This window comes from Rhinolophus hipposideros (genome assembly GCF_964194185.1).
Source record: "Rhinolophus hipposideros genome assembly, chromosome: 5".
NCBI lineage: Eukaryota > Metazoa > Chordata > Mammalia > Chiroptera > Rhinolophidae > Rhinolophus > Rhinolophus hipposideros.
The window spans coordinates 73420250-73448168 of NC_138051.1; the positions used below are offsets into that span (position 1 = coordinate 73420250).

The following is a 27919-nucleotide window of genomic DNA, read 5'->3' on the forward strand; positions in this document are numbered from 1 at the left end:
CATGCAAATAAATTTTTTATTCAGTGATCTAAATGAGGTCATTAATTGGGTTGTCCTGTGATTGTCTTCAACTTTTTTTGTTTTAGACTAAAAGTATCACATCTTTTTTAAAAGCTATGCTAATTTTTATCCTTAAAAAGTTAATATAGGGGCAGCCGGATGGCTCAGTTGGTTGGAGCGCGAGCTCTGAACAACAGGGTTGCCAGTTCGATTCCCACACGGACCAGTGAGCTGCACCCTTTACATCTAGACTGAAGACAAGCTGCCGCTGAGATGCTAGAGGGGCGGCCGGATGGCTTAGTTGGTTAGATCATGAGCTCTTAACAAGGCTGCCAGTTCAGTTCCCGCGTGGGATGGTGGGCTGCACCCCCTGCAACTAAAGATTGAAAACAGCTCCTGGACTCGGAGCTGAGCTGCGCCCTCCACAACTACATTGAAGGACAAGGACTTGGAGCTGATGGGCCCTGGAGAAACACACTGTTCCCCAATATTCCCCAATAAAAAATTAAAAAAAAAAGATATTAAGCAATATTTGTTAAGTTGTTACATATAGACCACATCCTTTAACTGCATTTTATTCATAAACAAATATTTAAGGTCCTTTCTGGGCCAGGGCTAATTGATCAAATTATAGGGATTTGGGGCAGTAATGTATAACTAACGCACTCAAGGTTAATCTTTGGGAACTACAGTCCTAGGGGCTCTGTCTCAGCCAAATCCAGCCTTAGCCTGGGGCCCTGACTTTGCCCTGAGGGCAAAGTATGAACTGCCTTGGCTGAGGATATTTCTTATTGGTGCTGTCTGCCAAGCAGAGGGCCTTGAAGATTATTGTACAGTTGACCCTTGAATAACTCAGGGGTAAGGGCAACAACCCCCTGCACAGTCGAAAATCCAAGTATAACTTGACTCATCAAAAACTTAAGTTGTCCTTTGGTATTTTGGAACCAAGGGATTGGTTTCAGACCCACTGCGGATACCAAAATCCATGCATGCTCAAGCCCCAATCTAAAATGGCATAAATCAGCGCATACAGTTGGCCCTCCGCATCCATGGATTCCCAACCATGGATAGAAAAGTTACAGGTATTTACTGAAAAAAAATCCATGTGTAAGTGGGCCCATGCAGTTCAAACCAGTGTTGTTCAAGGTCAACTGTGTTTGTTCTTTGCAGCCTGGCAATTGGTACCATTATTGGCCATGCCCGGCACTGCCCAGACCTTTGTGTGATCTGGGTTGATGCCCACGCTGACATCCATACACCCCTCACCACTTCATCTGGAAATCTACATGGACAGCCAGTTTCATTTCTCCTCAGAGAACTACAGGATAAGGTCAGTGGGCCGAAATGAAAAGGAAGTTGAATGGCTTAGAGGGGTTAATCCTGGGGCTTTGAGGGTCTAGTTCAGTTAAGATTTCTGTGAAGGATGGGTTGACAGTAGAAATGCTTACCAATCCTTCATTTGTTCATCAAACATTATTATGGGCGAGGCAGTCTGTTACATGCTAGGGGTATAAAGATGACCAGGACGTGATCTCTGCTCTGGGGGGTTCATAATCTTGTAAGAAAGGAAGGTGGTACTGGGTAACTAGTAATTGATAGACCCGCAGCCTGAGGATCCAGGCTTCACTCAGACCCATTGGTCTAGAATATAAGTAAAACCATGATTTCCTCAAGGTAATCTTTTTCTAGACTGTTCAGAAGACATGGGAGTCCAGGCATAGACTAGAATCTGTTTATCCCTCCCCTCAGTGAGGGAACAAGTTAAACTAGGAGTAACAAAGGTTATTCATTAGGCAGAATTTGTGTTTTGGCTGTCAGCAACTTGAGATAGCAACTGGGTTGTTTCAAGAACCAATCTGTAAATAATTCAGTAAGGTGAAACGGTGGAAAAGGGCTAATCAGCAGTATTCCTGCCATTCAGGTAAGTTAATGAGAAACCGGGACCACCTTAGGAGATTTTTTTATTCTTCTTGAGAAAGCGATAGTGTGTTCCTCAGCTGCTTTCTAAATTATTTCCACTTATACCATGTTTCCCTGAAAATAAGACCGGGTCTTACATTAATTTTTGCTCTGAAAGATGCATTAGGGCTTACATTCAGGGGATGTCATCCTGAAAAATCATGCTAGGGCTTATTTTCTGGTTAGGTCTTATTTTCGGAGAAACACGGTATCAGTGCTCTTTCCAAGATCAAGTGTGTCTTGTGTTGCTAAGCATATCCTTTAGGTAGGAGAAAGCAGACTACATACATTGGGAAGCACGTGGTGATTACCTTGGTGAGACCAAGAATCCTTGATGAATCCTATTTACTCCTCTTTTCATAGGTACCTCAGCTCCCAGGATTTTCCTGGATCAAACCTTGTATCTCTTCCCCAAGTATTGTGTATATTGGTCTAAGAGATGTGGACCCTCCTGAACAGTAAGTTGATGCATAGAGTTCAACTCGGGGCCTATCCTGGTCACTTACGTTCCATTTGATAAATTGTTCCTTGCCTTAACTTATAGGTCTCACTATAAAGAGAAAATCCCCTCTAAACACGATTTGATTAAAAATGTTGTTTAAACTAAGGACTCCTTCTTTTATATCTCATTACAGCTTTATTTTAAAGAATTATGATATCCAGTTTTTTTCCATGAGAGACATAGATCGACTTGGTATCCAGAAGGTCATGGAACAGACATTTGATCTGTTGATTGGCAAGTAAGTATGTACTTCTAGGTTCCAAAGTGAATAGGGCAGCTCCCAATGGGCAGCACACTTTATCTTGTCTCCTGAGGATAGTAGCTTTTCTTTTAAAATAAAAACAAAACATGTACATATAAAAAATTCAAACAATTTAGAAAGGGAGACTTGAAACGGAGAGATTATGTTTCTTTTGGGGTTGGGAGAGGGTTTCCTTGAAGTCATTGCCCAGATCCTCTTTCTCATGAATTTCTCTTTAGCTCCATTTTTAATGCGTATCTTTTGAGATGAGGGGGTCTGTTCCAACTGTCCCATTCTTACCAGCCTCACTATTGCTTCATCTGAAAAGAATTTTATATTAAGCAAATCTTGTTAGTGCAGAAAGATGGCAGATGAATATTAATCAAATGTGGGTTTTCCCAGTACTGAGCCTTTATTTTTGAATGATTAATGTAATTAATTGCCACCTGGTACTATGCCATTTCTTAAGCTGATTAAGAAATTTAGTTATTTAGCATACAGGTGTTGTATGTGAGTTTGTTAACTATTGGACACCTGGGCTAAACTGAAGTTAGAATTGGTAGATGATAAGATTGGAGACATAAAATCAGAGTTAAGTTCAGCTGCTGTTACACTCTGAATAACTGTAATCCAGATCAATCCAACTTAGAATGTCAAAACCCAAGGTCATGTGGAAGTGATGAATTCCCTGCTATAGACATTTGTTAATGTAAGAGGCTCTAATGCCCAGGGTAAGTCAGAAATATAACTTGAGTTATAGTCTGTCTGAGGCACAGAAAACAACTGGCAAAAGAAGTGGTATATAGGAAGCTAATACGCAAATACTCAGTCATTCCAGAATAGGAGACTCAGAAGTCTGTATTAACAAAGTACCAGGATTAACAGCAACAAAATCAAGGAGTTGCAACTGTAGGAAGGCTGTGTTCAGGCACAATCAAATGACTCTTATCCTCCTCCTTTCAAGAAGACAGAGGCCAATCCATCTGAGTTTTGATATTGATGCATTTGACCCTACACTGGCTCCAGCCACAGGAACCCCTGTTGTTGGGGGACTGACCTATCGAGAAGGCATGTATATTACTGAGGAAATACACAATACAGGTAAGTACTGATCAACTTATTCATTACATAAGTAAATATGCTCAATCTTCTTACCTTCCAAGGGAATCTTTTCTACTATTCCATGTCATTGTACATTGTTTTTGCTTAAACTTGTTATAGCTAAAAGTTATGTGGTCAGACTAATAAAGGATAGTCATTTAGATACATGTTTGGATCTGGCTCATACCAAAATATTCTAAGGTAATATTTAATAAAAAATTGTTTATGTCTACTTAAACACTTATTAAGAATAACCTGCCATACTGATGTACTTCTTTGCATCTGAATTGTCTAAAAGCAGAGTAAGATGAAAAGGCAAGGCCAAGAACCTATAATTTTTACCCTAACATTAAGAGGCTGGTTCACCGGGAGTTGGGAATGTGGAGTTAAAGCTTCTCTTGATGATACTTCAAAGCTGTAATATTTTGGGTCCTTTCATATAGGATAAGTCTTATACTAGTATTTATCTATAGGAGCTCTAATGTAGGGATACTGGAAGATAAAGGCTGACAGAAAGATTAGTAAGGTGAATGCTAGTTATCAAGAGTGGCTACCAATGGGTTACTGTCCCAAAATACATTCTTGCTTGCAAATAGTTTCCAATTGTCAGAAAGCTTCTGGTTTTAAGATTACTTTAAATGATCTTTAATTGCAAAATTTAAACAACTATCAAATGATACTTCCATACCATCTCATGAAACTGGGCTCTAAATAGCATAGAAACCCCAGACTGAAAGGTCTAGGGCTATAGGAAAGCCTTGACTAGTTGGGATAGACATGGAAATTGAGAAATAAATGGTCTCCCTGGCTCTGGGGCCTACTAGACTCTTAGGAACTACAGAAAGGAAAAGAATGCTTGTCTCTCAGATCTGACAGTAGCAAGATAGTCTTATTCTCAGACCCAGACAGCTATTAACTGTCCTCAGATTAGTGGCCAGTGAACCTGGGAGTTCAATGCTTCATTTTGGTTCCCCTGACACCACTGGAGCCAGGGGTTAGTAATGTCTAGCACTTAAGACAGGGCAATGGTCGTAACTTGTCCCTCTCTCCCCTGATGCAATTATTACTCTACTCCCAAAAACTCTGTCATGACACTGTCAACTAGATACACACAGCTGTTTGCTTAAAGTAATTTAAAGGGTGCCAAGAATCTGGAAACACAGGTAATATATATGTTTAATAGCTCAAACCCTCTTGATTACTTCTGGGCTATGCTAACGGCCCAGGTTAAGACAGTGCAAATCAGACACAGATGCATGTGCAGGAATTGGAAATGTGACAGTAACGTGCCTGCTTGTCCAGTTTTGCACAGTGCACTGCACTGTGCCTTGCTAGTAAGAGAAGGCACACCGAATGAATGTAATGGCAGTGAACATATCATGTACTATAATGAAATATCAATAAACCATTGGATATATTCACCCATGTTTCCAGGCTTCATGGCCACTCTAAATATTCTGATACTTATATTCTCAAATACTAGTTTGTTCAGATAACTCTTGAAGAGGTAGATTAATCTCACCCAGAGTAACCAACTACAAACTTAACTACCCCAGAGAAGTGGGAGCGTGATTCGGGGGAGTGGGCAGTAGAAGGGAGGTCTGGATAGGTTCTTTTGGTTTAATCTTCCTACCTCATACCCTTTGGCACAAGTTCTCAAACCATCACAGAAGGTAACTGGAGTCCAAGTTAAACAAAGTATGGCTAACTCTTCCCTTGAGCAAGTACAAGATATTGATTGGGTCAGTTGGATGGGAGTCCTAAAAACTGTCAGACGTGGAAGCTGCCCTCAGAGCTCAGACCTGCAGGGGTGCGAGTAAGATACACAATAATAACTACTTCAGGGCACATAGTGCGTTAAGAGATACAGATACAGTGCCCAAGTTCAAAGTGGAAACAGAGCTCTGGCTAGTGATAAGTGGGAGATCTCCTCTTCACAATACATGCAGGCAGGAATCCGGAAGTTTCCTTAATACTAGAAATGGCGCACATTTTCCCAACAAGTAGGTTGGAAACTCCTTGCCCACCAACCCCAAGCTCTTTTCCTTATTCTATCCAGAAAGCCTGACAGCTATGCCTTTTATGTTAGCTGAACAGGGGTGATTGATTTTATTAAGAGCTTCTTTCAGACGAGATCGGACGCATTCAGGGTGGTATGGCCGTAGACAAGAGTTTCTTTCAATCCTGCTCTACCGGTGTTTTAATAAATTCATGCCCGAGAGGATGAGGTGTAAGGGGCTTCCTGACAGTGGATAATTTCATAGTAGAAAATGACTTTTAACCTGGGCTTATTCTGTCTAGGTGGGATGACCCTCATCGAAAGTAGCAGCTAGGGAATTTTCTGAGGCTCCATGGTCATGTTTTGTTCTTTCAGGGTTGCTGTCAGCAGTGGATCTTGTTGAAGTCAACCCTCAGTTGGCCGCGTCAGAGGAAGAAGCCAAGGCTACAGCTGGCCTGGCAGTGGATGTGATTGCTTCAAGTTTTGGTCAGACAAGAGAGGGAGGGCATCATGTCTATGACCAACTTCCTACTCCCAGTTCACCAGATGAATCGGAAACTGAAGAACGTGTAAGAATTTAGGAAATACTGTGTGCTGACACAGGTCCGTCACAATGGGCATTCCAGAGTTGTGGGCGTGTGAGGGGACAGATACCACATGGTCATGTGGGTCAGTACTGCCTTAACGAGAACATCTGTGCATTCTCACAATTGTCAAGTTTCTTTTTCCTCTCCATTTTGGTGACCAATAATACTGCTGTAATGTACTTGCTTTTTGTAGTTCACAGGGTATTACTATGTAAATGTAAAGAAGTCATAAAGAGCATTTATTACCTTGGTATATCACACTCGCCTTGGTGCTGTTGCTTCACATTTAACTGGCTTTCCGTCTCCCCCCTCCTCCCAGTCTGGCCACATAGTGCATCCTGGAGCTGTTAGCTCACAGCAGCAAGAGGCTTACTCCACGTCTCCAGCACCACTCATTCACAGGGTCAAAGTTCTGGTCCACAAACCCTTCCCACTTGGAAGTTCAATGCTTGTGAAAGAATTTGTAGTAAACCAGGCCTCCCAGGATGGCTAGCTCCAGTAAGATGACGATGGAAAGTAGCAGCTTGTTGGTTGTCACTCTACAAAGATAGCAAAGTGAGCAGTCAGAAATCTGGATAACCTTATTTCCATTCTTAACACTTAGAGGTTTGATTTGGGGCTAAGGCTAACTGAATTTCTGTCTGATCACATAGCCACTGAGCAGTAAGTACATACGGGCATACCTCGGAGATCCTGCACACCTGCTTCCACGGCACTGCGACAGCAAGTCCCATGAAGTGATTTGTGTCCCAGTGCATATGAAAGTTAGGTTTACACTATATTATAGTCTGTTAAGTGTGCAATAGCATTATGTCTAAATTACCTCAATTTAAAAATATTTTATTGCTAAAAAATGCTAACCATCATCTGAGTCCATTAGAAAAACAGCACTAACAGAATTGCTTGACACAAACCTTCGATTTGTAAAAAAAAATGCAGTATCTGCAAAGTACGGTAATACAAGGTATACCTGTATAAGGTTCTTTAGCTTGTAAGTGACAACTCGAAAGCTTCTTTAGCTGTAACTCAGAGAAAACACTACCTCACGGAAATGTTCAAAACTGGGAAAATATACAGTAGTACCTCGGTTTTTGAACATCTCTGTTGACAAACTTTTTGCTTCATGAATGCCGGAAGTAAATGCTTCGGTTTTCGAACACGACTCAGAAGTCGAATATGTCACACAGCTTCCCCTGAGTGCAAGATCCTGAGGCCTAGCTGTCGGCTGTTTTCGAATGTTTCAGAGCTCGTGGATTATGTTCGAAAACCGAGGTACCACTGTATACCAAATGACAGAAATGTTTTTTGATTTTAAAGTGTCTTCAAATAGTAGTTACGTCCTCACTTTAAAAGTAGCTTTTCTAGGAGGATCTTGTTAGAAAAACAGTAGTTACTATAATATGAAAAAGTATACCATCTCAGAAATCAGGTTGCATTATATTTCAAATTACATTTGAAATACATTTTATCGTTTTCTAACCATATAGAGCTGCATCAGTTATATGCTATAGCGGTGAGCATGTTGTGAGAAGGTTTTGTGGCAGACCTCCAGTGTTGAAATTTAGTGCTGGGATGGGTCCTAAGAAACCAGAAGCTGGGTAGTACCTCTTTTTCTCTTCCCCCATGAAACCAAATGGTTATCTCTAGACAAAGGTAATCCAGCTTTAAAAAAGTTTGTCTTTTGCTAATACAAAGAAGAATCTCTGGTTCTTATGTTCACTCTAAACTGAAGGTTCCTCCCTACGCCACAAGAAATTTATCACTATTTAGGAAAACCTCACTTTACTGTTAGTTCCATGACTCGGTTGTGGTTTTGTTTCACGCACACTACCCACTTACCCAAAAATCTGCTTCAGTGGCCATACCTCCTTTTTGTCACTGGTTTTGTTGCTGTCAGCACTTATCTCAAGGGTTTTTTTTAAAGTTAACTTCTTGCTAACAGGACAGAATTCCCGTTGTCTTCCATGAAGGGCAGAGCCCAAAACTAAGCAGTAGCAGGAAAACTGTTTTCTAATCAAGTTTTTACAAGTATATTTCAAGGAATATGAAGCTCTATTATTTCCACGTGCTGTCTTCTCTAAGAAACGTAAGCTAGGATTGAAAGTGCTTCCCAGGACAACATTCCCACTACTCCAATCAAAGCAGTATATACACTTTTAATGAAAGATTTTGTCTTAGGGTATTTAACTATACAAGACAATAGTCTTTAGTTTTTCAGCTTTATTAGGACCTTTGCAAGTCACTGTTTAAAGCTTTGACATTTTTGGTTAAAAGACATTAGGGTTAAGAGAAATTATTTTTAAAACTTACTTTCTGGACATTGCCCGGAGAATCTTTCGACTTTTGCTTAAGTTTTCACTTGTGTTTACCAGCTGAGAAGAGAAAACAGCAATTATTTCCCCCTTCTTTCAAAAGTACACACTCTAGAATTTGAACATTCCTAAACTGACAGTGGGCATTAAGGGGTGTATGTTTAAAAAACTCCAAGAAATCAAACCAATTTAAAAGATGCCCTCAGTATAAGCAGAAGAAACTGGAAAGATACTTCAGGACTTGTCACGTAGGCGTAGGAATTATAATGTCCCAAGGTTGCTGTGGGGACTCCTGGGACCGAGCTAGACCTTCACCTTGGCTACTCACAGCAGAAAGGCTTCAAGTGTACCTTGCCAATAACTGTGAGGCAACTTAAGATTTGAATTTCATCAGCCAAACTCCAGGAAAGTCTCTTGAGTTACAGTTTGTTTTTGTAGGCTAATGGATTTCCATTCTTGGTATATGGTTATTTTTTCTTTACCCTTTTAAGATATACTTACATTGAATTGTGAAAGGAATTAATTTTTTAAAGCCTTTTTTTTTTTAAAGAAAAGAGAAAGAAAAGCCTTTCTCTACAGTTGCCTGTTACTAATCTAGATAGCTGGAGGATATTCAACAGATGCCATCTGTCCCCAATCCCCAGTGGCCTTGGTAAGTTGATCTCTCAGTTCATTCCTTGGCTTTTAAATTTGACCAATCCACCTGGTATGTTGAAAAGTCAAAAGCCACAGAATCTGTAAGTTGCCTTCCCCATAGTTTACCTTGAATTCAGTACTTAATTGTGAATTTTCACTCAGGGAAGAGCACTGTTCTGATTTAAGAATGGAGAATTGCAGCTATTAAGATGTATGAGAAAATTATCTCAAATCCCCACACTGAATTAATGTTTTCCTATCCAAATCTTGCCCACAGTATGTTTTTCAGGTTGGGTTTGCCTCATGCTGTTAAGAATACAGCATTCCACTGGCAAGTTATACTATTTTTAAAATTTCTATGCAGATGTATGAGAAGGAAGAAATGAGTTGTTTTTCAGAGCCTCGTAGAGTGATAGTAGATTAGAGGCCCCAATATAGCTATCGTTTGGCCTAACTATTTGTTTTTTCCCCACAATGATCCAGCTTACCCTAGGTAACAGTAAAGAGTTATAGCATAGGATTGAACCTCTATAAATTGTCAGTGGTACTATTTTATAACATGTGGAATACAGGCTTGGCTGTAAACGACAGGAAACTAGGATCTTTTAAGTAGATGATGCTTTCACAAGAATAGCAGAATATTGCACTAGATGTATGAGAAATAAAAATCTCAGACTGGTAATACAGGAATAAAAGGATGGAGTGGCTGCAATCTTATGTTCAATAATCTTCAATAAATGCAGTAATCGGGTTTCTTCAGTCTTTCTTTGTTCCCCCCCTTTCCAATGACTTCTAAATCTTAGGGGTAAAATTAATTCCACAGGAGATCTCTCAGCCATGCAAACTAAAAACTGAAAAAAAGCATTAAGAACCTAACAGGTCATATGCCCAGGATTCAGAACTGCTGTAGCTTTTGGCAGTAGTAAGGCATCGGGGTTTAATGGACCCACCTACTTTCCCCACTCCTGCCCCTTTCCCTGTCCACCCAGACTTACTCTATTCTTGGTACGTTCCAACTGTTCACGTTGTTCCCCCAGCTCTTCTATGATTTCTGAGCCAATCTGGTCAGTCTCTGTGGCAATCCGATGAGAACGCTCAATACTCTGGGTGGCCCGGTTCAGGCTGTCAGTGCCTTGCAGAAGCAATGCCCTTTGAGACTGTAGCTGATTCTGACAGGAGTATGGAAGGGAAATGTTTCACTTCTTCCATTATAAGTTCATTACCAGCACAATCCTTAGGACCATTCTTACGTAAGAAGGGATATAGTGTGCAATAACTTTTATTATTTTAAGACAACCAAAGATGCTAATGAACTGTAAGATACTGTTTAAGGTCCGAGTAAAAGCAGAATCTGGAATCCAATACAGGATCACCACACCTCCGTCTCCACAGCTTGTTACACTTAAGTGAGGCAAGGCACGCGGGACTGAAAACATCAGCATTTTCCCTGTGTTGGTGATGAATTAGAACTGGTTCATGTGCTTTCTGAACTAGCAACTTCTGAGAGGCAGTAGCCCAGATTTGGGGTGCACGAGTACCTAAAAATGCATAAAGCCTAGAACTTTGATAGTGCAACAAGCAAACCAATTAAACTCTACAACCCTAGAAACAGATTCATTTACCGAAGATTCCTACCATCGGTACTGAGGATTGAGAGACCATGAATAAGCTATTCATTTGCAGCACATACAGAAATTATTTAGAAGTCTGAGACACTGCCACATTCTGGAAAAAACTGAAGTCGCTACATTCTTGGTAAACCCCAAAACAATTTCACTTCAGGCCACACACAGAAAACAAAAGCTCTGAGGTTATCCCATTGGTGATTTGCTCTCAAGAAAGGTATGTGGGGCCCAAGTAAGGTGCCCAAGCTGCCCTAAGTTCCCAAGTGCCCTAATTTTCTAAATCCCCACCAAAGGTTTACTCCACCTATAATCCTCAGCACAGAAGGCACGAGACAGAAGTAGCCTTTGTCAGGCCAGAATTAACAACCAGTGACAGACGGGTGCAGCTCTAAGGTAGCTAATCAAAGCATGCATGCACACATGCACACTCGGGGCCTTACTGAGCAGGTGACTACAGGCACTAGACACCACCACCACCACGAAGCCCAAAGATGGTTCCCAGACCAGAAGTAACAAGTCCTTTCACTTCATATATGGCATATAGACCAAGGGGTGAGGAGACTAATGAATGAGGTTGACATAACTCCTAGTTACTGTAGCTTGATAGAAGCAGGAATGACGCTTTTTTGAAAAAGAAAAGATGGGGATTTTCAACTGATTGGGCTAAGAAAGGAAAGGAAAGGACAGTAAGATCACATAGCTCAAACCTAGATTTGCAACAATTCTACTGCAGGTGGTTATGTACCGTGTTTCCCCGAAAATAAGACCTAGCCGGACAATCAGCTCTCATGCGTCTTTTGGAGCAAAAGTTAATATAAGACCCAGTCTTATGTTAGATAAAACCCCGTCTTATAGCAAAGTAAGACTGGGTCTTATATTAATTTTTGCTCCAAAACACCCATGAGAGCTGATTGTCTGGCTAGGTCTTATTTTCGGGGAAACACGATATATCTAAATTGGTTTTACAATTTCTGAAACTAATAATTTCAAAGCAAAATTATTCTTTGGACTTATCTCTCCTTTGTTTTCGAGGTTTCTTTGAGTATAAATGACCAAAGTCACTTAACACCTCTCATCGCACTTAACAAACTCCACCTGCTGGCCTTTTCCCAGGCTTCCTTCACAGGTGAATTCTGAGACTTCTACATCATTCTCAAACACTCTAGTTTTGACATGAGCAATGTCAAGCCAGTATCATCCGAATGTCTCTTTAAACGATCATCAGGATACATCATGAAATTGTACCATCAGCCTTTCCACATACATGCATCCTGTACTTCCATTTCTCTCCCACACTGTTCGCCAGGCCATTTCTACTTTGTACTATGGGCTGTAATCCCAAATGCAACACATTAAATTTAATCTTTGTGAAGTTTTATTCCTTTAACTATTTAACTTCTCAGATAGTTTCAGAATATAGAGTTTCGATCTAGTCAAATTTTTAAAATCAGACTACTGGTGGCTAGAGAGGCAGTCTGGCTCACTTCACAGAGCAAAACCATTAGCCCCTTCTTAAGAAGCATCCTGCCTTCTCAAATGTATCTGGGCTGTTGGGCCATCTTGATACAAATGTAAAGGAAAGCTTGGGTAATTTGATAACAATACTCTGATAAATTACAAACCTAACTGAATTTTGTGGGCATATGTGAGAAACTGGATCTATGGGTCAGAATACAGAGTCCAGGCATAATAATAATAGGTAGCATTTTTGTACCACCACTGCATACGCAGCACTGGCTTTTATATAAAGGATACAAAGAAATGTAAATAAGCATACAGTTTGGAAAGATGTGCATTAAATACAGTAGAGGTAAGGGTAGAAGAGGAATTGCATTCAGGAAAGAGGATAAGGTGGGAAAAATGAGTCTAATTTACACTATAACATGAACTGTACACCACAATATGGTTAATTCTTGTACCACAGGCTGGGGAAAATTCCAGCTGAAGCTTACCATATGCTCATTCTCTACAGTGTATGTACCATATTTCATGTCTCCTCGGCCCCCGGGTGGGGCTGTCAAAGGTGTGCTTCTCACTTCCCGGTGGAGCTTGGCAAGGTCCTTCCGGTAGGTTCGAAGCTTAGACATCATAGGGTTACGGAAAGATAGGGGTGCATAACGTAGTTCCTCTTCCATCTCTGCCAGCTAGGAAGACAGAAAACAGTGAGTAGACATCCTGGTTCTTTTCTGTCTCATTGGGCATATGTGTAGTTTGGACTAATCAAACTACAAACAAGCCCAAATAAGTACTCAACCATATGCTCCCCAAGGGCAGGGACCACATGTGACACATTCATTACCCTGAGTGTCTGTGTACACAGTACCCAGCAAGCACAGAACAGGCATCAAAACTTAGGTGTTGAATGAGTGAAAAACTAACAAGCACCTTATAGCTTATTAAACATTATTATATGCATTTACATTTAATCCTCATAACAAATCAATAAGGTAGGTAATACTACTGTTGTTCCCCCAAAATAAGACCTAGTCTTATTTAAGACCGCTCCTTTATAATAATAATATAATATAATATAATATATTTAATATAATACCGTGTCTTATATTAATTTTTGCTCCAAAAGACACATTAGAGCTGATTGTCCGGCAAGGTCTTATTTTCAGGGAAACACAGTATTTCTATTATATATATATATAAGACTTGAAGAAACCTCAAGGTTAGACCATAAAAGAAATCAGGATTCAAAATCTGCAAATTCCCCTTTTCAGTACACCAAGTTCTCAGCGTGTTAGGGTTCAAATGCTGTCAGGAAGCACGCAGGCTACCGCATTAAAGATGACAGGGGTCTGGCATCAAGGTTAGTCCCTTCCTCCTCTTCTCTAAGTATCTGCTTGTCTCCACGTCAGCGATAACAACGGGTCCAAATCAGATTTCCATTTTTCTGAGATAAGCAAAATATAAACCTAGAAATGTTCACAAGCAGCCATAAATTATTTTCATTTGCCTAGGATGGCCAGAGTAGGATTGGTTAATTTTGCTAAGTTCAAAGAAAAAGTAGGCACCAAACAAATGAATTGGTATTAGCTAACAGATTTTTTAAAATGCTACCATATGTTAACGAAAAAAGACTGGCTTTGTAACAGGTATGGATATGCCCACCTGTACACAGGAATTAAGAAGTTTCCACTATGGGGCCGGCCCGGTGGCTTAGGCGGTTGGAGCTCCGTGCTCCTAACTCCGAAGGCTGCCGGTTCGATTCCCACATGGGCCAGTGGGCTCTCAACCACAAGGTTGCCAGTTCGATTCCTTGAGTCCCACAAGGGATGGTGGGCTCTGCCCCCTGCAACTAAGATTGAACACGGCACCTTGAGCTGAGCTGCCGGATGGCTCAGTTGGTTGGAACGCGTCCTCACAACCACAGGTTGCCGGTTCGACTCCCCCAAGGGATGGTGGGCTGCGCCCCCTGCAACTAGTAACGGCAACTGGACCTGGAGCTGAGCTGCGCCCTCCACAACTAAGACTGAAAGGACAACAACTTGAAGCTGAACAGCACCCTCCACAACTAAGATTGAAAGGACAACAACTTGACTTGGAAAAAAAGTCCTGGAAGTACACACTGTTCCCCAATAAAGTCCTGTTTCCCTTCCTCAATTAAAAAAAAGTTTCCATTATGAATGAGATGGTTTCCATAGTCTGGTGGCCTGATCCTTCTTAAAACAGATATACCACAGAGAAACGGATGCAGACAAGCTTAACTTCTCAGAACTTCATTGGGATAGGCTTCCTGTGAAGAAAGCCTGGGGAAAGGCCGGCAGGTGGAGTTTGTTAAGTGAGATGAGAGGTGTAAAGTGACTTTGGTCATTTATACCTAAAGAAACCTCGAAAACAAAACAGAGGAGATAAGTCCAAAGAATAATTTTGCTTTAAAATCATTAGTTTCAGAAATTGTGAAAACAATTTAGATATATCGTGTTTCCCCGAAAATAAGTTGTTTTTCAACATACAAGAAGGATGTTCTCTGGTTTAAAAAGAATTTTTTTTCTCAGTCTACTCTGGGGCAGCCAACACTAGGGGCTACTATTTCTGCAGAGTACTACTGGGGACGTGGGTTTTAGCCCCAATCTCCTGAATGGGGTGAGAGCATAATGGAGACAGTAGGAGTCTTCTAATAGCGAAGAGCAAATTTTTTTTTCTTAAAGCCAAGATTAAGAGAGAAGCAGTTGTTAAACTGCTCAGCAACTTGGGCCCACTTCTGACAGCGTTGGGTCCTGACTGGGAACTCATCCATCCATGCATGTCTTGCCTAAGGTACCAAATCCAGCCATGCTGTATTTCAAAACAGAAGGAATGTGGCTGGAACCACCTCTGAGCTACATTTTCTGTGACAGTAAGTTTAACAAAGAATATAATGGCCAGCTTTTAAAATGAGATTTTAAAAGACCACCCAGGTAAAGATGTCCTTATGACTCACATCAGGAATATACTATCAAAGTCTCATTTCAGGAGAATCTGAGTTTTACCCATTGGTGTTTGTTAACTCCCCCAACACCCACCCCCATCAACTGGCCTCATTTTGTAAGAAATAATCAAAATCAGGATCAACAGGCAGGAACAGTTAATCTGTGACCAGGTCATAAGCATTACTTTTGGAAAAGATGAACACCGGGTAGGAAAAGAAATAAGGATTTGCTCTCTGTTCTCACCGTTTCATTTGCTTCCTGTTGCTTTTCATCAAAATCTCTGATCAACTTCTTCTTCTCTTCTGAAAAAGATAGACAAGTTTCAAACCAGTCCCGCTTCCATACATTTGTAGAGGTCATTCCCTCTGCTTAGAATAGACTCTCCACTCCTCTCCTGTTGGGAGTGGTAGTACTTCATCGTTCCAAAAGGCACTTAGAAATGTATGGGAACTTGTTATCACAATGACTAGGGTAAGGGGAGAGGGAAGGTATTACTACCGGCATTTAGTACCCAGGGAACAAGAAAATCCATACTTGGGACCGTCCTGCATAACAGTTATCTGGCCCCAAGGGCCAATAGTGTACCTACTAAGAAACGCTACAAGTCTCAGTTAATCGTTGTCAATACCCCCTCCATCCTAACAGAGGGACCAGACACACTTTCGTGAATAAGAATGTTTAACAACACTGGTTCTCTGAAATCCTTGTCCCCACTTTCACCCACACTATGAATCACTTCTCTTTTTAACCCTTACCCACTGCTTTTCTGCAAAACAAATTCAAAACCCACCTACTTTGCTTGCCAGGGAGGCTGCATGGTATGGCACATGTTTCTCAGACATACCCACTGGCAGTGGCAAGAGAAATGCTGCAAATACCACTCACTCACACGGTAAGAAAACCACTCCCTTTCAATTCTCTCTCGCTTTTTTTTTTTTTAAATTAGTTTATTGGGTGACAATTGTTAGTAAAGTTACATAAGTTTCAGGTGTACAATTCTGTATGACATCATCTATAAATCCCATTGTGTGTTCACCACCCAAGTCAGTTCTCCTTCCATCACCATATATTTGATCTCCTTTACCCTTCAATTCTTTCAGTCCTTCGCATCATGCCATTTTGGTGCTCGTATGTCTTTAATACCTAAAAATTACTACTCTCCCGTTTTAACAAAATAGAAGAGGCTTCAGCTTCAAAGCAATTAACATCTAACTAAAACAGCATTGTTTTGCTTTCCCTGTATTTTTTCTGATTATTTACATAAGTTCTACAGATTTTTCATATAAAGTAGGATATAAAACCTCCTTTTTAAATAACTTCATGTATTAAATAATTGTATTTTACATGAAATACAAGTTGATATAAATAAAATGATTAATAATAAAAATGGTATTTGGATAGGGCAAAAATAACAAAGGAAGTAATGGCATGCTGTCACCAGGTAAACGTGTACAGGGGAGATCTCCTGGTGAGTAAAGTGGTTTAGATTCGGGTCCTAGCTTTGGGCTTGAATCAACATGTAAGCTTGGATGATTCTCTTCATCTTTTGACCTGATCTCCTTCCTTGTCTATAAAGTGAGGAGGAGGTAGGTCATCCCTTCATATCTAAAAGCAAAAATAGCCCTATTTGTGAGGAACTTGATTTTTAATAATGTATACATACATTCAAACGAATGTTCACCCTGGAAATCTATACAGAATCCTCTTATTACCACGTAGTTACCAATTGCTTACACTATTTTTTGAACTCATCTTTGGAATTACCTTCACAATCTGAGGGTAGTCTTCTTTTAATTGTGATAAAACATACATATATATATGTACAATATACACACACATATATCATAAAATTTACCATTTTTAAGTATACAGTTAAATGGCATTAAGTACATTCACACTGTTGTACAACCATCACCACTCTGTCTCCAAAACCTTTTCATCATCCCAAACAGAAACTCCGTATTCATTAAACACTAACTCCCATTTCCCTTTCCCCTCCCCGCCATGGACTCTGGTAACCACCATTCTACCTTCTGTGTCTGTGAATTTTACTACTCCAGGCACCTCATATAAGAGGAATCATATAATATTTGTCCTTTTGTGTCTGGCTTAGTTCAGTTAGCATAATGTCTCCAAGGTTCATCCATATTGTAGCATGTATGAGGACACAGTCTTTTTCAATTAAAAAGAAATTTTTTTATTATTAGTTTCAGGTGGGGACATGGTCTTTTAAAGCTACGTATTTTTCATTCAACGTGGCTCCTAAGTATAAGCCAGCACTTCCATCAACAGAAGAAAGAGCAACTTTTTCTAATGCCAAAGAAAACAGCTGAATTGGGCTTATGGAGGGATGGCATTTGAGTACTCAATATGCTGCCCTAAAATTTTCTTGGATAAATTTGTTTATCTTGATTTCATCTTAAGCCTTGACTCTCGAACCTAATCCCATCTATATGTAATATAATACCATTATTGTGCTTTCATTGACTTACATTATGTTAATCACAAAAGCACCTAGTATATCAGTTGTCTGCTGCTTTTTAAATGATTATAAATCATTTTGGGTATGTATATTCTCAACCTGAGATCAAGCTCCTCCAGAACAGGGAAATTTACTTTTTCTTTTATAGGTCCCTTAGCTTCTAGAACTTTAAATTTCACAATGCTCCCTTTACTATGCCTCATTCATTGTCATGTGACATTCCCTTCACGTACACAGGGCACTCCAGGTGAACTATTTCTCACTCCACACAGCCCAGGGTTTGTTGTGAAAAACAAAAAACACACACAAAAAAACAGAAGAAAGTTCAGCCATGGCAAATGGTCTGCCATCTTGACCATCCTGATGTAACTGAAATAAGCACCAAAGCAGCGGTTACGATCCCTGACTGGGCTGTGTTTTCAGCCACCAGCAGTGAAGTAGTATCTGCAATCAAGAATGGCTACTTCCATGGAGAAGCATCATATTATTTTGTAACAAGCAGTCATAACAGTGCTGAATGTCATCGCTCCTCTGTACAGGCCCACCTCTAAACTCAAGCACACTCACTCCTGATCCAAGACAGGCAGGATGAAGAAGTCTGTATAAAAGTGCATCCCCTTCCTAGCTCCCATGTTTCTACAACTCTGGTAGTCATAAAGTCTCCCTCCATACTCTTCCTTTGTTAAAGGATATGAATATCTGCATTCGTTAGAAGCAAATTCTGGAATGATTCAAAGAAAGGGCCATATAATAAGAGTAGAAGGAAAAGAGGTAGCCCACAGAATCGTGACCCTTTCACTAACTTACCTGCATGATTCTGTTATTCTTAGCCTTTTTGGAGTTGGAATACTCTACTCTCTGATTTCATAAGACACATTCTCCTAAGAGTGTTATAGCTTATGTACTTTTAAAAAAACATACGCCCTATGAAAACAATTTGAAGAACTTCACCACATTATGAGATCCTTTACGTAATCCTAACATTAAAAAAGAAAAAAATCCTTTGAAATCATCCCTTCTGAGGAAGTCAGAGAGGCAGATATCTAAAGGTTCAAGAGACAGAATCCTACCCAACTGAGCGGTATCGGTAGCTGCGTCTTTATACTTCAGTCAAAGAATTATGAAACCAATGAATGCTGGCTCTCAGATGGATGCCAGAGATCATCCATCCAGGCTAACCTCATTTTACAGTTGAGGAAATTAGAGCCTGGAGAAAATGCCTTCCCTAAGGTCACAGTAGGAGTAAATGTATGGCAACACTAGTTTTAGAATGCAAGTCTGACTCCCAATCCAATGTTTCTATACATTATACCATGTTTCCCTGAAAATAAGACCTAGCTGGACAATCAGCTCTAAAGCGTCTTTTGGAGCAAAAATTAATGTAAGACTGGGTCTCATTATATTATGTATATTAATTTTCGGGGAAACACGGTAGCACTCAGGGGCATTGTTGTGCTCCCAGTGTATAGCCTTTAGCAACAGGTAGTATCTGTTCAGACCTCTTCATTTTTGAGGGTTACAATTAACGCTCTAATCAACTACAAAAAAGTATGTCTGCATATTGGGTAGAATGGCCACCAGAAACAAGAGTAAGCCACTCCAAACAACACTATCCCCCATCTACATGCCTTCCCAAACCAGTCACATGTGAGTGGTAAACTGGGTGGGTGGCAGCACAAAAACAAAAGCAGTTAGCTCCAAAGGAAAGAGCTAGATGTAACCTACCTTAATGTTCAACAGTGACAGCTTCTCTTCCTTATAGGGTTATATCACCAGCTCAAAAATGACTAACCTTGGCCAATTAGAGCGGTGGAAATCACTTCGGTTTCACCAGGATCTTTAAAATATGTGGCTAATTTGCTGTTGGCGTCCCACTGTGCCATTTCTAGGACCTACATCCCCTATTTGTAGACCACAGTAGTTTACCAGATCTCATACCATATAAGAGGTAAAAGCATCAGATCCCTATAAGCCTGTCTCCTCATCTGTAAATAGGAAACATAACAGCATTGACTTGACCTCCTAGGATTGTCTGAAAGGGTTAAAATGAATAATAAACATAACAAGCACTTGGCAAATGCCAGGTATATTAAAGGTTCAATAAATAGTAAATACCATTATTTTTTAAAGTAAGTCCTTAGGTAGGAAAAACTAAGATTCACCAAAAAATATGAAGAGTGTTGGAAAAATTAAAATTCTGCAGTCATTGAGTAATTGGTTTTTACCAAATTGCTGCATAGGGTCCTCCATAGTGATTATTTTCTGGTTCCCAAAATAATGAGATCTCATGTACAGATAGTGAAACTTAAATGAATCAAAATGGAAAACTCAATAATTTTACAATACTTATGAAGACATGTGAAGAGATGCCTTCAGGTGCTACAAAACCAAAACTAAAATCATAACTGTAGGCGCTTAGAAGTGTTACTGGGACAAGAATTTATAGCAATCTGAGGTATCTGGAGAGACTTTTTCAGATGCTGCAAAACTAAGACTAGAAATTATGGCTGTAGGTGCTTAATGTAATATTAAATGGATTAATAATGATCCCGTATGCTAAAGGATTGTCATTGCTATACAAACATCCTAAAACAGTACACATTGTGTCTGTTAGCTATCCTTTGTTTTAATAGGTGTATATATCCACTTTAAAAGTGATGAAAACGTGGAAAACATGGTAGAACACAAATAAAATCACTCTCCTTTCAGCACCCAATCATATACAGTGGTACCTCGGTTTTCGAACGTCTCCGTTGACGAACATTTCAGTGTAGAAACGCCATAAATTTTATAGATCTATGGTATCATTAGATAGTAAAATTAATGCTAAATTTGCAGTTTTAGGGGTTGATTTTAAAGGTCTGGAATGGATTAATCCATTTTGCGTTACTTTCTATGGGGAAACCGTGCCTCAGTTTTTGAACATTTCAGAACTCCAAATGTCTTCCAGAATGGAATACGTTCGAAAACAGAGGTATCACTGTATTATCAATATTTTCTTCCCAACAATCCACAGTACTTATACGATCATTCAACAAATATTTATGAAGCACCTATTTCTAGGTGCTTAGGATACAAAATAAACAAATCAGACAAAATATCGAGTTTATGACAGAAGAGGAGGGAACAATTCCAAACTCTTTTATGAGGTCAGCATTACATTGATACCAAAACTAAACAAGGCACTACAAGAAAAGGAAATTACAGGCCAATATCCCTGAACACAGATGCAAAAATCCTCAACAAAATATTAGCAAACTGAAATCAACAATACATTAAAAGGATCACACATCATGATCAAGTGGGATTTATTCCAGACAAGCAAGGATGGCTCAATATTCACAAATCAATCAGTGTGATACATATTAACAAAATGAAGGATAAAAATCACATGATCATTTCAACAGACACGGAAAAGCATTTGACAAAATTAAACATCCATGTATGATTAAAAACTTTTAACAAAGTGAATCTAGAGGAAACGTATCTCAATATAATAAAGGCCATATATGACAAGCCCATAGTTAACATCGTACTCAACAGTGAAAAGCTTTCAGGAACAAGATACAGATGCTTGTTCTTGGTGACTAGATATTTGATATTTGGTGACTAGAAATGAAGTGTTCTGTGTGAGTAGTGAAGGAGACACACAGAAAAGAAATACGCAAGAAGAGGGACTGGGTTTTTCCCTATACAGAAGAGAAAGACATAAGGGGGAAACACTGCGTTTTCCTAATATGTACATTTTCCCATTGTATGTTCTTGGCTTCTTTGTCATAAATTAATTGACTACATATGCGTGGGTTTATTTCTGGGCTCTCTATTCTCTTTCATTGGTCTTTGTGTCTGTTTTTATGCCAGTACCATACCGTTTTGATTACTAAAGTTTTGTAATATAGTTTGAAGTCAGGAAGTGTGATGTCTCCAGCTTTGTCTTTCTCAAAATTTCTTTGGCTAATCAAGGTCTTTTGGGGTTCCATACAAATTTTTGGATTGGTTTGTTCTATTTCTAGATCACATAGACGTGATCAAGTATTGACTCCATCTCTAGCCCCACTCCCCTGTCTGGAGAAGTGGTGAGCAGGGCTAAAACTCCAAGCTTCTAATCATGGGTTTGTCTTTCTCGTGACCAGCCCCCATCCAGGAGTCACCTACGAGCTCATCCAGAATTGCCAAAAGATACTCCTAATGCTCTTATCACTTAGGAATTTACAAGGGTTTTAGGAGCCCTGTGTCAAAGACCAAATATTACAACAAGTGAGATGCTCTCAATATTGTTATCATTTAGGGAATCACAAGGGTTTTAGGTTTGTGCCAGGAACTGGGGCAGAGACCAATATATATATTTTTTTCTATTATCCCACAGGAAAGGACAGTCTGTTCACTAAATGGTGTTAGGAAATCTTGACAGCCACATGCAAAAGATGAAAGTGGATCACTATCTAACACAACACATAAAAATTAATTCAAAGGACATTACAGAGTTGAACATAGGACCTGAAACCATAAAACTCCTAGAAACTCCTAGAAGAAAACAGGTCTTGACCTCGGTCCTGGCTACGGTTTTTGGGTTTGATACCATAAATAAAGGCAACAAAAGCAAAAATTAACAAATTAAAAAGCTTCTGCACAACAGAGGAAATGAACAACAAAATGAAAAGACAACTTACCAAATGGGAGAATATATTTGCAAAACATGTATCTGACAAGGGATTAATATCCAAAACATGTAAAAAACTCATACAACTCAATAGCAAAAAAACCAAACAATCCAATTAAAAAATGGGCAGAGGATCTGAATAGACATTTTCCCAAAGAAGATATACAGACGGCCAACAGATACATGAAAACATGCTCAACATCACTAATCATTGGGGAAATGCAAATCAAAACCACAATGAGATATCACCTCACACCTGTTAGAATGGCTATCATCATAAAGACAAATAAGCGTTGGCAAGGATATGAAGGAAATATGGAGTGTATGTTCTAGCTCAGAGACTTTCAAACTTGATAAGCATCAGAAATCCCTTGGAGGGCTTTAAAAACAAAACCAGTTAATAATTAAATGATTGGAATCTGCATTTCTAACAATCCCAGATGATACTGGTTCAGAGACCACCCTTTGAAAACCACTGTGGTAGTGAAAGGAAGATAAACAATATATTGTAATACATATTTACATCATAAATATGTAAAGTCTCTAGTATGTTAGAACATAAGTGCTCTAGAAAAAATGGGAAAGTAGAGCACAGTGAGAGTAGCATGTTTTATTTAAATAAAGTATCCTATTTCCTGTATAATAATAACAATGGCTAACTGCTCTTACTATTGTCAGGCAGTATTCAAAGGGCTTTACATATATTAACTCATTTAATTCTCATAAAACACCTATGAAGTAAATACTGTGATTTGTCCTCATTTTGCAGGGGAAACTAGTTAGGGTAAAGTAAGTTGTCCAAGGTCACACAGCTCTAAGAAGAGGATGTAAGATTTGAACCCAGGCAGTCTGGCTCTAGAATCCTTGCTTCTATATATTACAATACACTGTCTCTCAATTCACATGGTATCTTCTTCACAAAGGTTATTCGTAATGGCAGGAGAAGAAATATCTTGTCAGGCTAGAATAGACATACGTTATGCTCTCTATTCTATAAACGCCGTTGATGTTCTTATCTACAACCTAAACAAGTTGGCTTCTACTCTTATATTTATTCAAGTTCTTCGTTCGCTCAATTGACCAAATGAGAAAAAGCAGACACCCTTGAATATTTCTCCTTCACTCCCAGGTCTAATCAGTCTGGTTAATTTCTGCTCCAAATCACCTCCTGGATTTAGGACTCTCTAGATTCCCATGTTACCTAGACCACTGCCATAAAGGCTCCTAACACGGTCCCGTGTCCAGCCTCCTGTGCCTCTCCTTTGTCCTCTACTCAGCCACGAGCATTCTCCTTCTAAAATAAAGACCATACTAGTCAGACACTTAAAATCCTTAACTGATTCTCCATCTCGAATATACATGTCTTACTGTGACACTTAGGTCCCTTCAAGATCTGGCTGTGTCTCACTTTCCTCATCTACTACTCCTCTCCCACATATCCTAAGCTCCAGTCACAGTTATGAGTATTCAATATTTTATTCCTTTGTTGCCTCTTCCCAATTCCTCTTTGTCGGGCACACTCCCCTTCAACCACTTACACTCAGTTCGAAGTTCTTCTTTCCGCAAAGCTTCCCTCTCGCTCCCCCACACCCACGTTGTTAGCCTTTTTCTTAGGTCTCTTATTTTGGGGCTCACCACACACTTTGTTGTAAATTTGCTCCCATTTAAGGCAAGAACTCTCTCTCGGACCTCCTTAGGGCCGAAGAGAGTGAATGATACATAATAATTCTCAATGTTTATTGAAAAATGACTGAATTCAATTACAATGCATAAGCTAAATGCAAGGACTGTGTTATGGGCATTATTTAGTGGCTAATAATTCATGATGGAAATTAAAGCTTTGGAAAGCTATGAAGTAGTCCTAGAATTAGAAAAAAGAATTCAGAGGTGAGGCCCCATGTGTTTGCTTAATTAAATTCCATTTATTCCACAAATATTTATTGAGCAGTGTGAACAGGTAATGAATAAGGAGATTGAAAGGTGTTGAAATTCTTATTAGAACCTGGGGATATGTGTACATTGTATTTACTTACCCACTGAACAACTAAGTCTGTTATCAGGAACTTGTGTTAAGATTATTTTGTGCTTGGGTAAAAATTCACACCGTTTTGATTGTCCTCTTTGCAGAAATGAGAAAAGGTTAGGTAGATGACAAAGGTGAGTATAACTAACTCAGTGTTCTATTTTTCAAACAGAATGCATCATTTAGCCTTACAGAAATGGATATTGCAAAATTTAATTCAGCACCAAGTTGAAAAAACAGTATTTTTCAGCCATGTAAATCAGATCGCATCACTCTCCTGCTCCATACCTTTTAACTGCATCCCATCTCATTCAGAAAAAGATGTAACTCTTTCACCAGGATCTACAAGGCCCCACGTGATCAGGCCTGCCTACCTCTTTCCAGCCTCATCTACTAGCACTATCTCCTTTGCTCATTCCATCTCAAACACACCGGCCTTCTTGCTCTTCCTAGAACATACCAAGCTCATTTTTGCTTAAGGACCTTTGCAAGAGCTATTCCGTCCTGTTGACAGTCACTTCTCCCAGATTTTTGCATGGTTTACTCCCTTACTTCATTCAAGTCTGCTCAAATGACATCTTTTCAAAGAGGCCTTTCACAGCCACCCTATTTAAAATTAGAATGCCCCCTCCCTCTATTCCTTTGCCCTGCTTTATTTTCCTGTACAGGCGTACCTTGGAGATACTGCGGATTGGGTTCCAGACCACCGCAACAAAGACAGTGTCACAATAAAGTGAGTCGTAATCTTTTTGCAGGTGGAGGGTCTTGCCTTCAATTTGTAAAAAAACGCAACATCTGTGAAGCACAGCAAAGCGCAATGAAACGAGATATGCCTGTTGTCATTAACACCACCTCTTAATATTTACATATTATCATCAATCCACTAAAAACGGGATTTGTAAGTCTTTTCAATATTTTGAAAAGTAATCTGCAGTATGAACAACATGCAGGGCAGTGCCTGGTACAGAGTAACCTCTCCCAATAAACGTGTTAAACAAACGTTATCTATTTCCTTTTCCAGTCATTCAAGTCCTAGGACCTCGGGTAACTCACAGAGCTACTACTCCAGCTCTGACCCTTAAATGAAAACAATAAAACAAAGTCTTATCTGCCTTGCCATCAAGATCTAGTTGTTCTGAGGCAAACAACTATGTATGCTTCCTATGGATTTAACTCAGGGGTGTCCAAACTGCGGCCTGCGATCCATTTTTAACTGGCCGGCAGCAAATTCCAAAAACATATTTAGTTTACTGAAATAAACCAGGTGAGGCAATACGTACTTCACCTCGAGTGAGGGGCCCGGCTGTTTGTGTATTTTACCGCATATGGCCCTTGGTGAAAAACGTTGAAAAAAGTTTGGACACCCGATTTAACTGGACGACTCTAGCGACTCCAGACAAAGCCTGCAGCAACCTGACTTTTGAAATCAAGGGGCAGGCAACAGTCTAAGCAGAGCGTCGGAGGACCACACCTAAACGCCACAATCCAGATTTCAAAGACCAACTCCTCAAAACTGACATTTACCAACCCCTAAAGTTACGATTCCTTTGGGTTCTTAACCCTTTTAGAGCTACGGATCCTTTGCCAGTCTGGTGAAAACTACGGACCTCTTCTGAGAATAATCTTCCAAGTGCATAAAACAAAACACAGAGAGCTACACAAGCAAACACTTTTACTGAAATACGGGACCGCAGATTTAAAGCCTCCTATGCTCGTCATGCCAAAGTGAAAATAAGACGAGAAAATTCTGCAGGCTACGGGAGGATCAAGAATCCCAAGGAAACGACACTCCAAGGTCCATCCCTGAGCACCCTAAGCGGCAACAGGGAGATGCTGGGCGCCGGGACCCAGCCAACTTTAGGGGGCGTGTTTGAAGACAAGGAGCGGGAAGAAGAGGACCCAGGCCTGGAAGAAGAGTGGGAGTTTTTCCTCCCTGGACGCGCGGGGCCGAGTTCCCCACGGCTCGGCCCGCCCCCGCCTCACCTGTCCCCGCAGTCCCCAGGAGCCGCTCCGGCACCGCTCGTAGGTCTTCATGGAGGCTGCGGAAGATCTCATGTAATTTCTCGAAATGCTCGGAGGAGGCGGCGGAGGTAGCCATGGCGCAGGCCGCGCTCCAGCAGCGGCCGCGGAGATGCTGGGCCCCGGGCCCGCTCCTATCCCGGCGGTCAGCCACCTAGCCCCGCAGGCATCACGGCGACCACAGCCACCGCCACCGCCGCCCTGGACCAGGCGCTTCCGGGGCTGCGGAGGGGTCCTCCAGAGCCGGAACGCCCACCCTTCATCTGTCACTGAGGGAGCGCCCAGCGCGAAAGCCTGATGGAAAATCTGCAGGACTGCGCTGCTGGGGCGACTCCTGTGGGACAGACAGCGCGCCGCAGCGAGCGACAGTCCCGCAGTCCCGGAAATACCAACCCCACGGCTGGGGAGTGTGCCACAGAGGAAAGGACTGTGGGGATCCGTGGCACCGGCAGCGCGGCCGCCTCTTTCTAGGGCCCTGGCTTCCGGCATCGGGCTGACGCTGCAGTGCATGCCGGGGGCTGTAGTTCGGCGGGGGGAAGCGCTCCGACTCAGAGGTCAAGCCTTGCGGGGGGCGGTGGTTCCGCCAGCGCCGTAGCAGCGAAGGGTTAAGCTGACACGCCGTGGTTTGGTATCAGTATGCGCCCGAACATCGTCTTCACTGTAATCGCACTGTTTGGCCACCCTAACTTCCTTAGTTCACGACCTGTTAGCTTTCAGCCTCGAAAGGTAGAGGGGGCCCGGTCCCTGCTTGTCCTCGAGCTTTAGGTAAAGCACTTTTTCTGGGGAGGTCAAGTGACCAGGGTCACATTCTTTCAGAACTCGGCCCCCGCCGGTGTGATCCCCAAACACTCAGCCTCTAGCAGCCCGGCTGGCCTTAGCGCAAGCCTTCGCTCGGCAGGTGTTTACTGTTAAGCGTAGTCGCTGTGCAGGGGTCTGGCGTGTGTTGGTGAATAAAAGATTCACTCTCTGCCCTTGGGTAACTTATAATGTGGTGAGCAAGCGACGCGGCTGCAAGTCTCCTTCCCACTAGGTGTGATGTATTAACAATGTCCTTTACTGCGCTCCATGGTTTTCATCATTCAGTGAAAGGGAATTCCCATTTTTACGGATTTCATGATTTGCCTAAGGACCCCGTTCTGAAATGTTTGCTTGGCAGCCCAATGCGTTTAAACTGCCCGCTCATATTAAAAGATCTGTGACTGTTCAGGAGGAAACGATCTGGTGATTTATGTTTCCTGGACCCTTATTTTTATTGAGTTCACTGACCATTGATGCAACAAACTTTTGTTGAGCTCCTTGTAGCTATTAAGCATAGAGATAGCAAAGTCTAAGTGTTAGTGGCAGTGTACTGAGAA

General features: G+C 40.8%; 2 protein-coding genes across 4 annotated transcripts in view; one reads left to right on the forward strand and one right to left on the reverse strand.

Annotated features, from left to right (window-relative positions):
* ARG2 (arginase 2) overlaps nt 1–6648 on the forward strand; it is a 28366-nt gene extending 21718 nt beyond the window's left edge. For 2 of the 3 annotated variants that reach the window (XM_081049152.1, XM_081049153.1), the window contains exons 4-8: nt 1171–1330; nt 2323–2417; nt 2595–2699; nt 3667–3803; nt 6178–6648. In XM_081049152.1, coding sequence (XP_080905278.1) covers nt 1171–1330; nt 2323–2417; nt 2595–2699; nt 3667–3803; nt 6178–6383 — 703 coding nt within the window. In that variant the 3' untranslated portion in view covers nt 6384–6648. The remainder of the gene's footprint in view (nt 1–1170; nt 1331–2322; nt 2418–2594; nt 2700–3666; nt 3804–6177) is intronic. The other variant, XM_081049154.1, reaches the window with a different exon arrangement.
* On the reverse strand, nt 6542–26924 carry VTI1B (vesicle transport through interaction with t-SNAREs 1B). Its single transcript, XM_081049155.1, has 6 exons — nt 26529–26924; nt 15624–15682; nt 12915–13106; nt 10333–10506; nt 8700–8761; nt 6542–6928 (listed from the first exon to the last, which is right to left on the reverse strand). Exons 1-6 carry the CDS (start codon nt 26641–26643, stop codon nt 6832–6834), a joined length of 699 nt encoding a protein of 232 aa, XP_080905281.1. The 5' UTR covers nt 26644–26924; the 3' UTR covers nt 6542–6831.
* Between the last annotated feature and the right edge of the window lie 995 nt (nt 26925–27919).

Excerpts from the sequence above, each read along its gene's own strand:
- VTI1B (XM_081049155.1), bottom strand. The coding sequence starts at position 26,643 with ATGGCTACCTCCGCCGCCTCCTCCGAGCATTTCGAGAAATTACATGAG. Across the intron at positions 8,762-10,332 it reads TGGAACGTACCAAGAATAGA|CTGGTAAACACAAGTGAAAA; the intron begins GTAAGTCTGGGT and ends TTCTCTTCTCAG. Across the intron at positions 6,929-8,699 it reads CTCCGGGCAATGTCCAGAAA|AGTGACAACCAACAAGCTGC; the intron begins GTAAGTTTTAAA and ends CTATCTTTGTAG.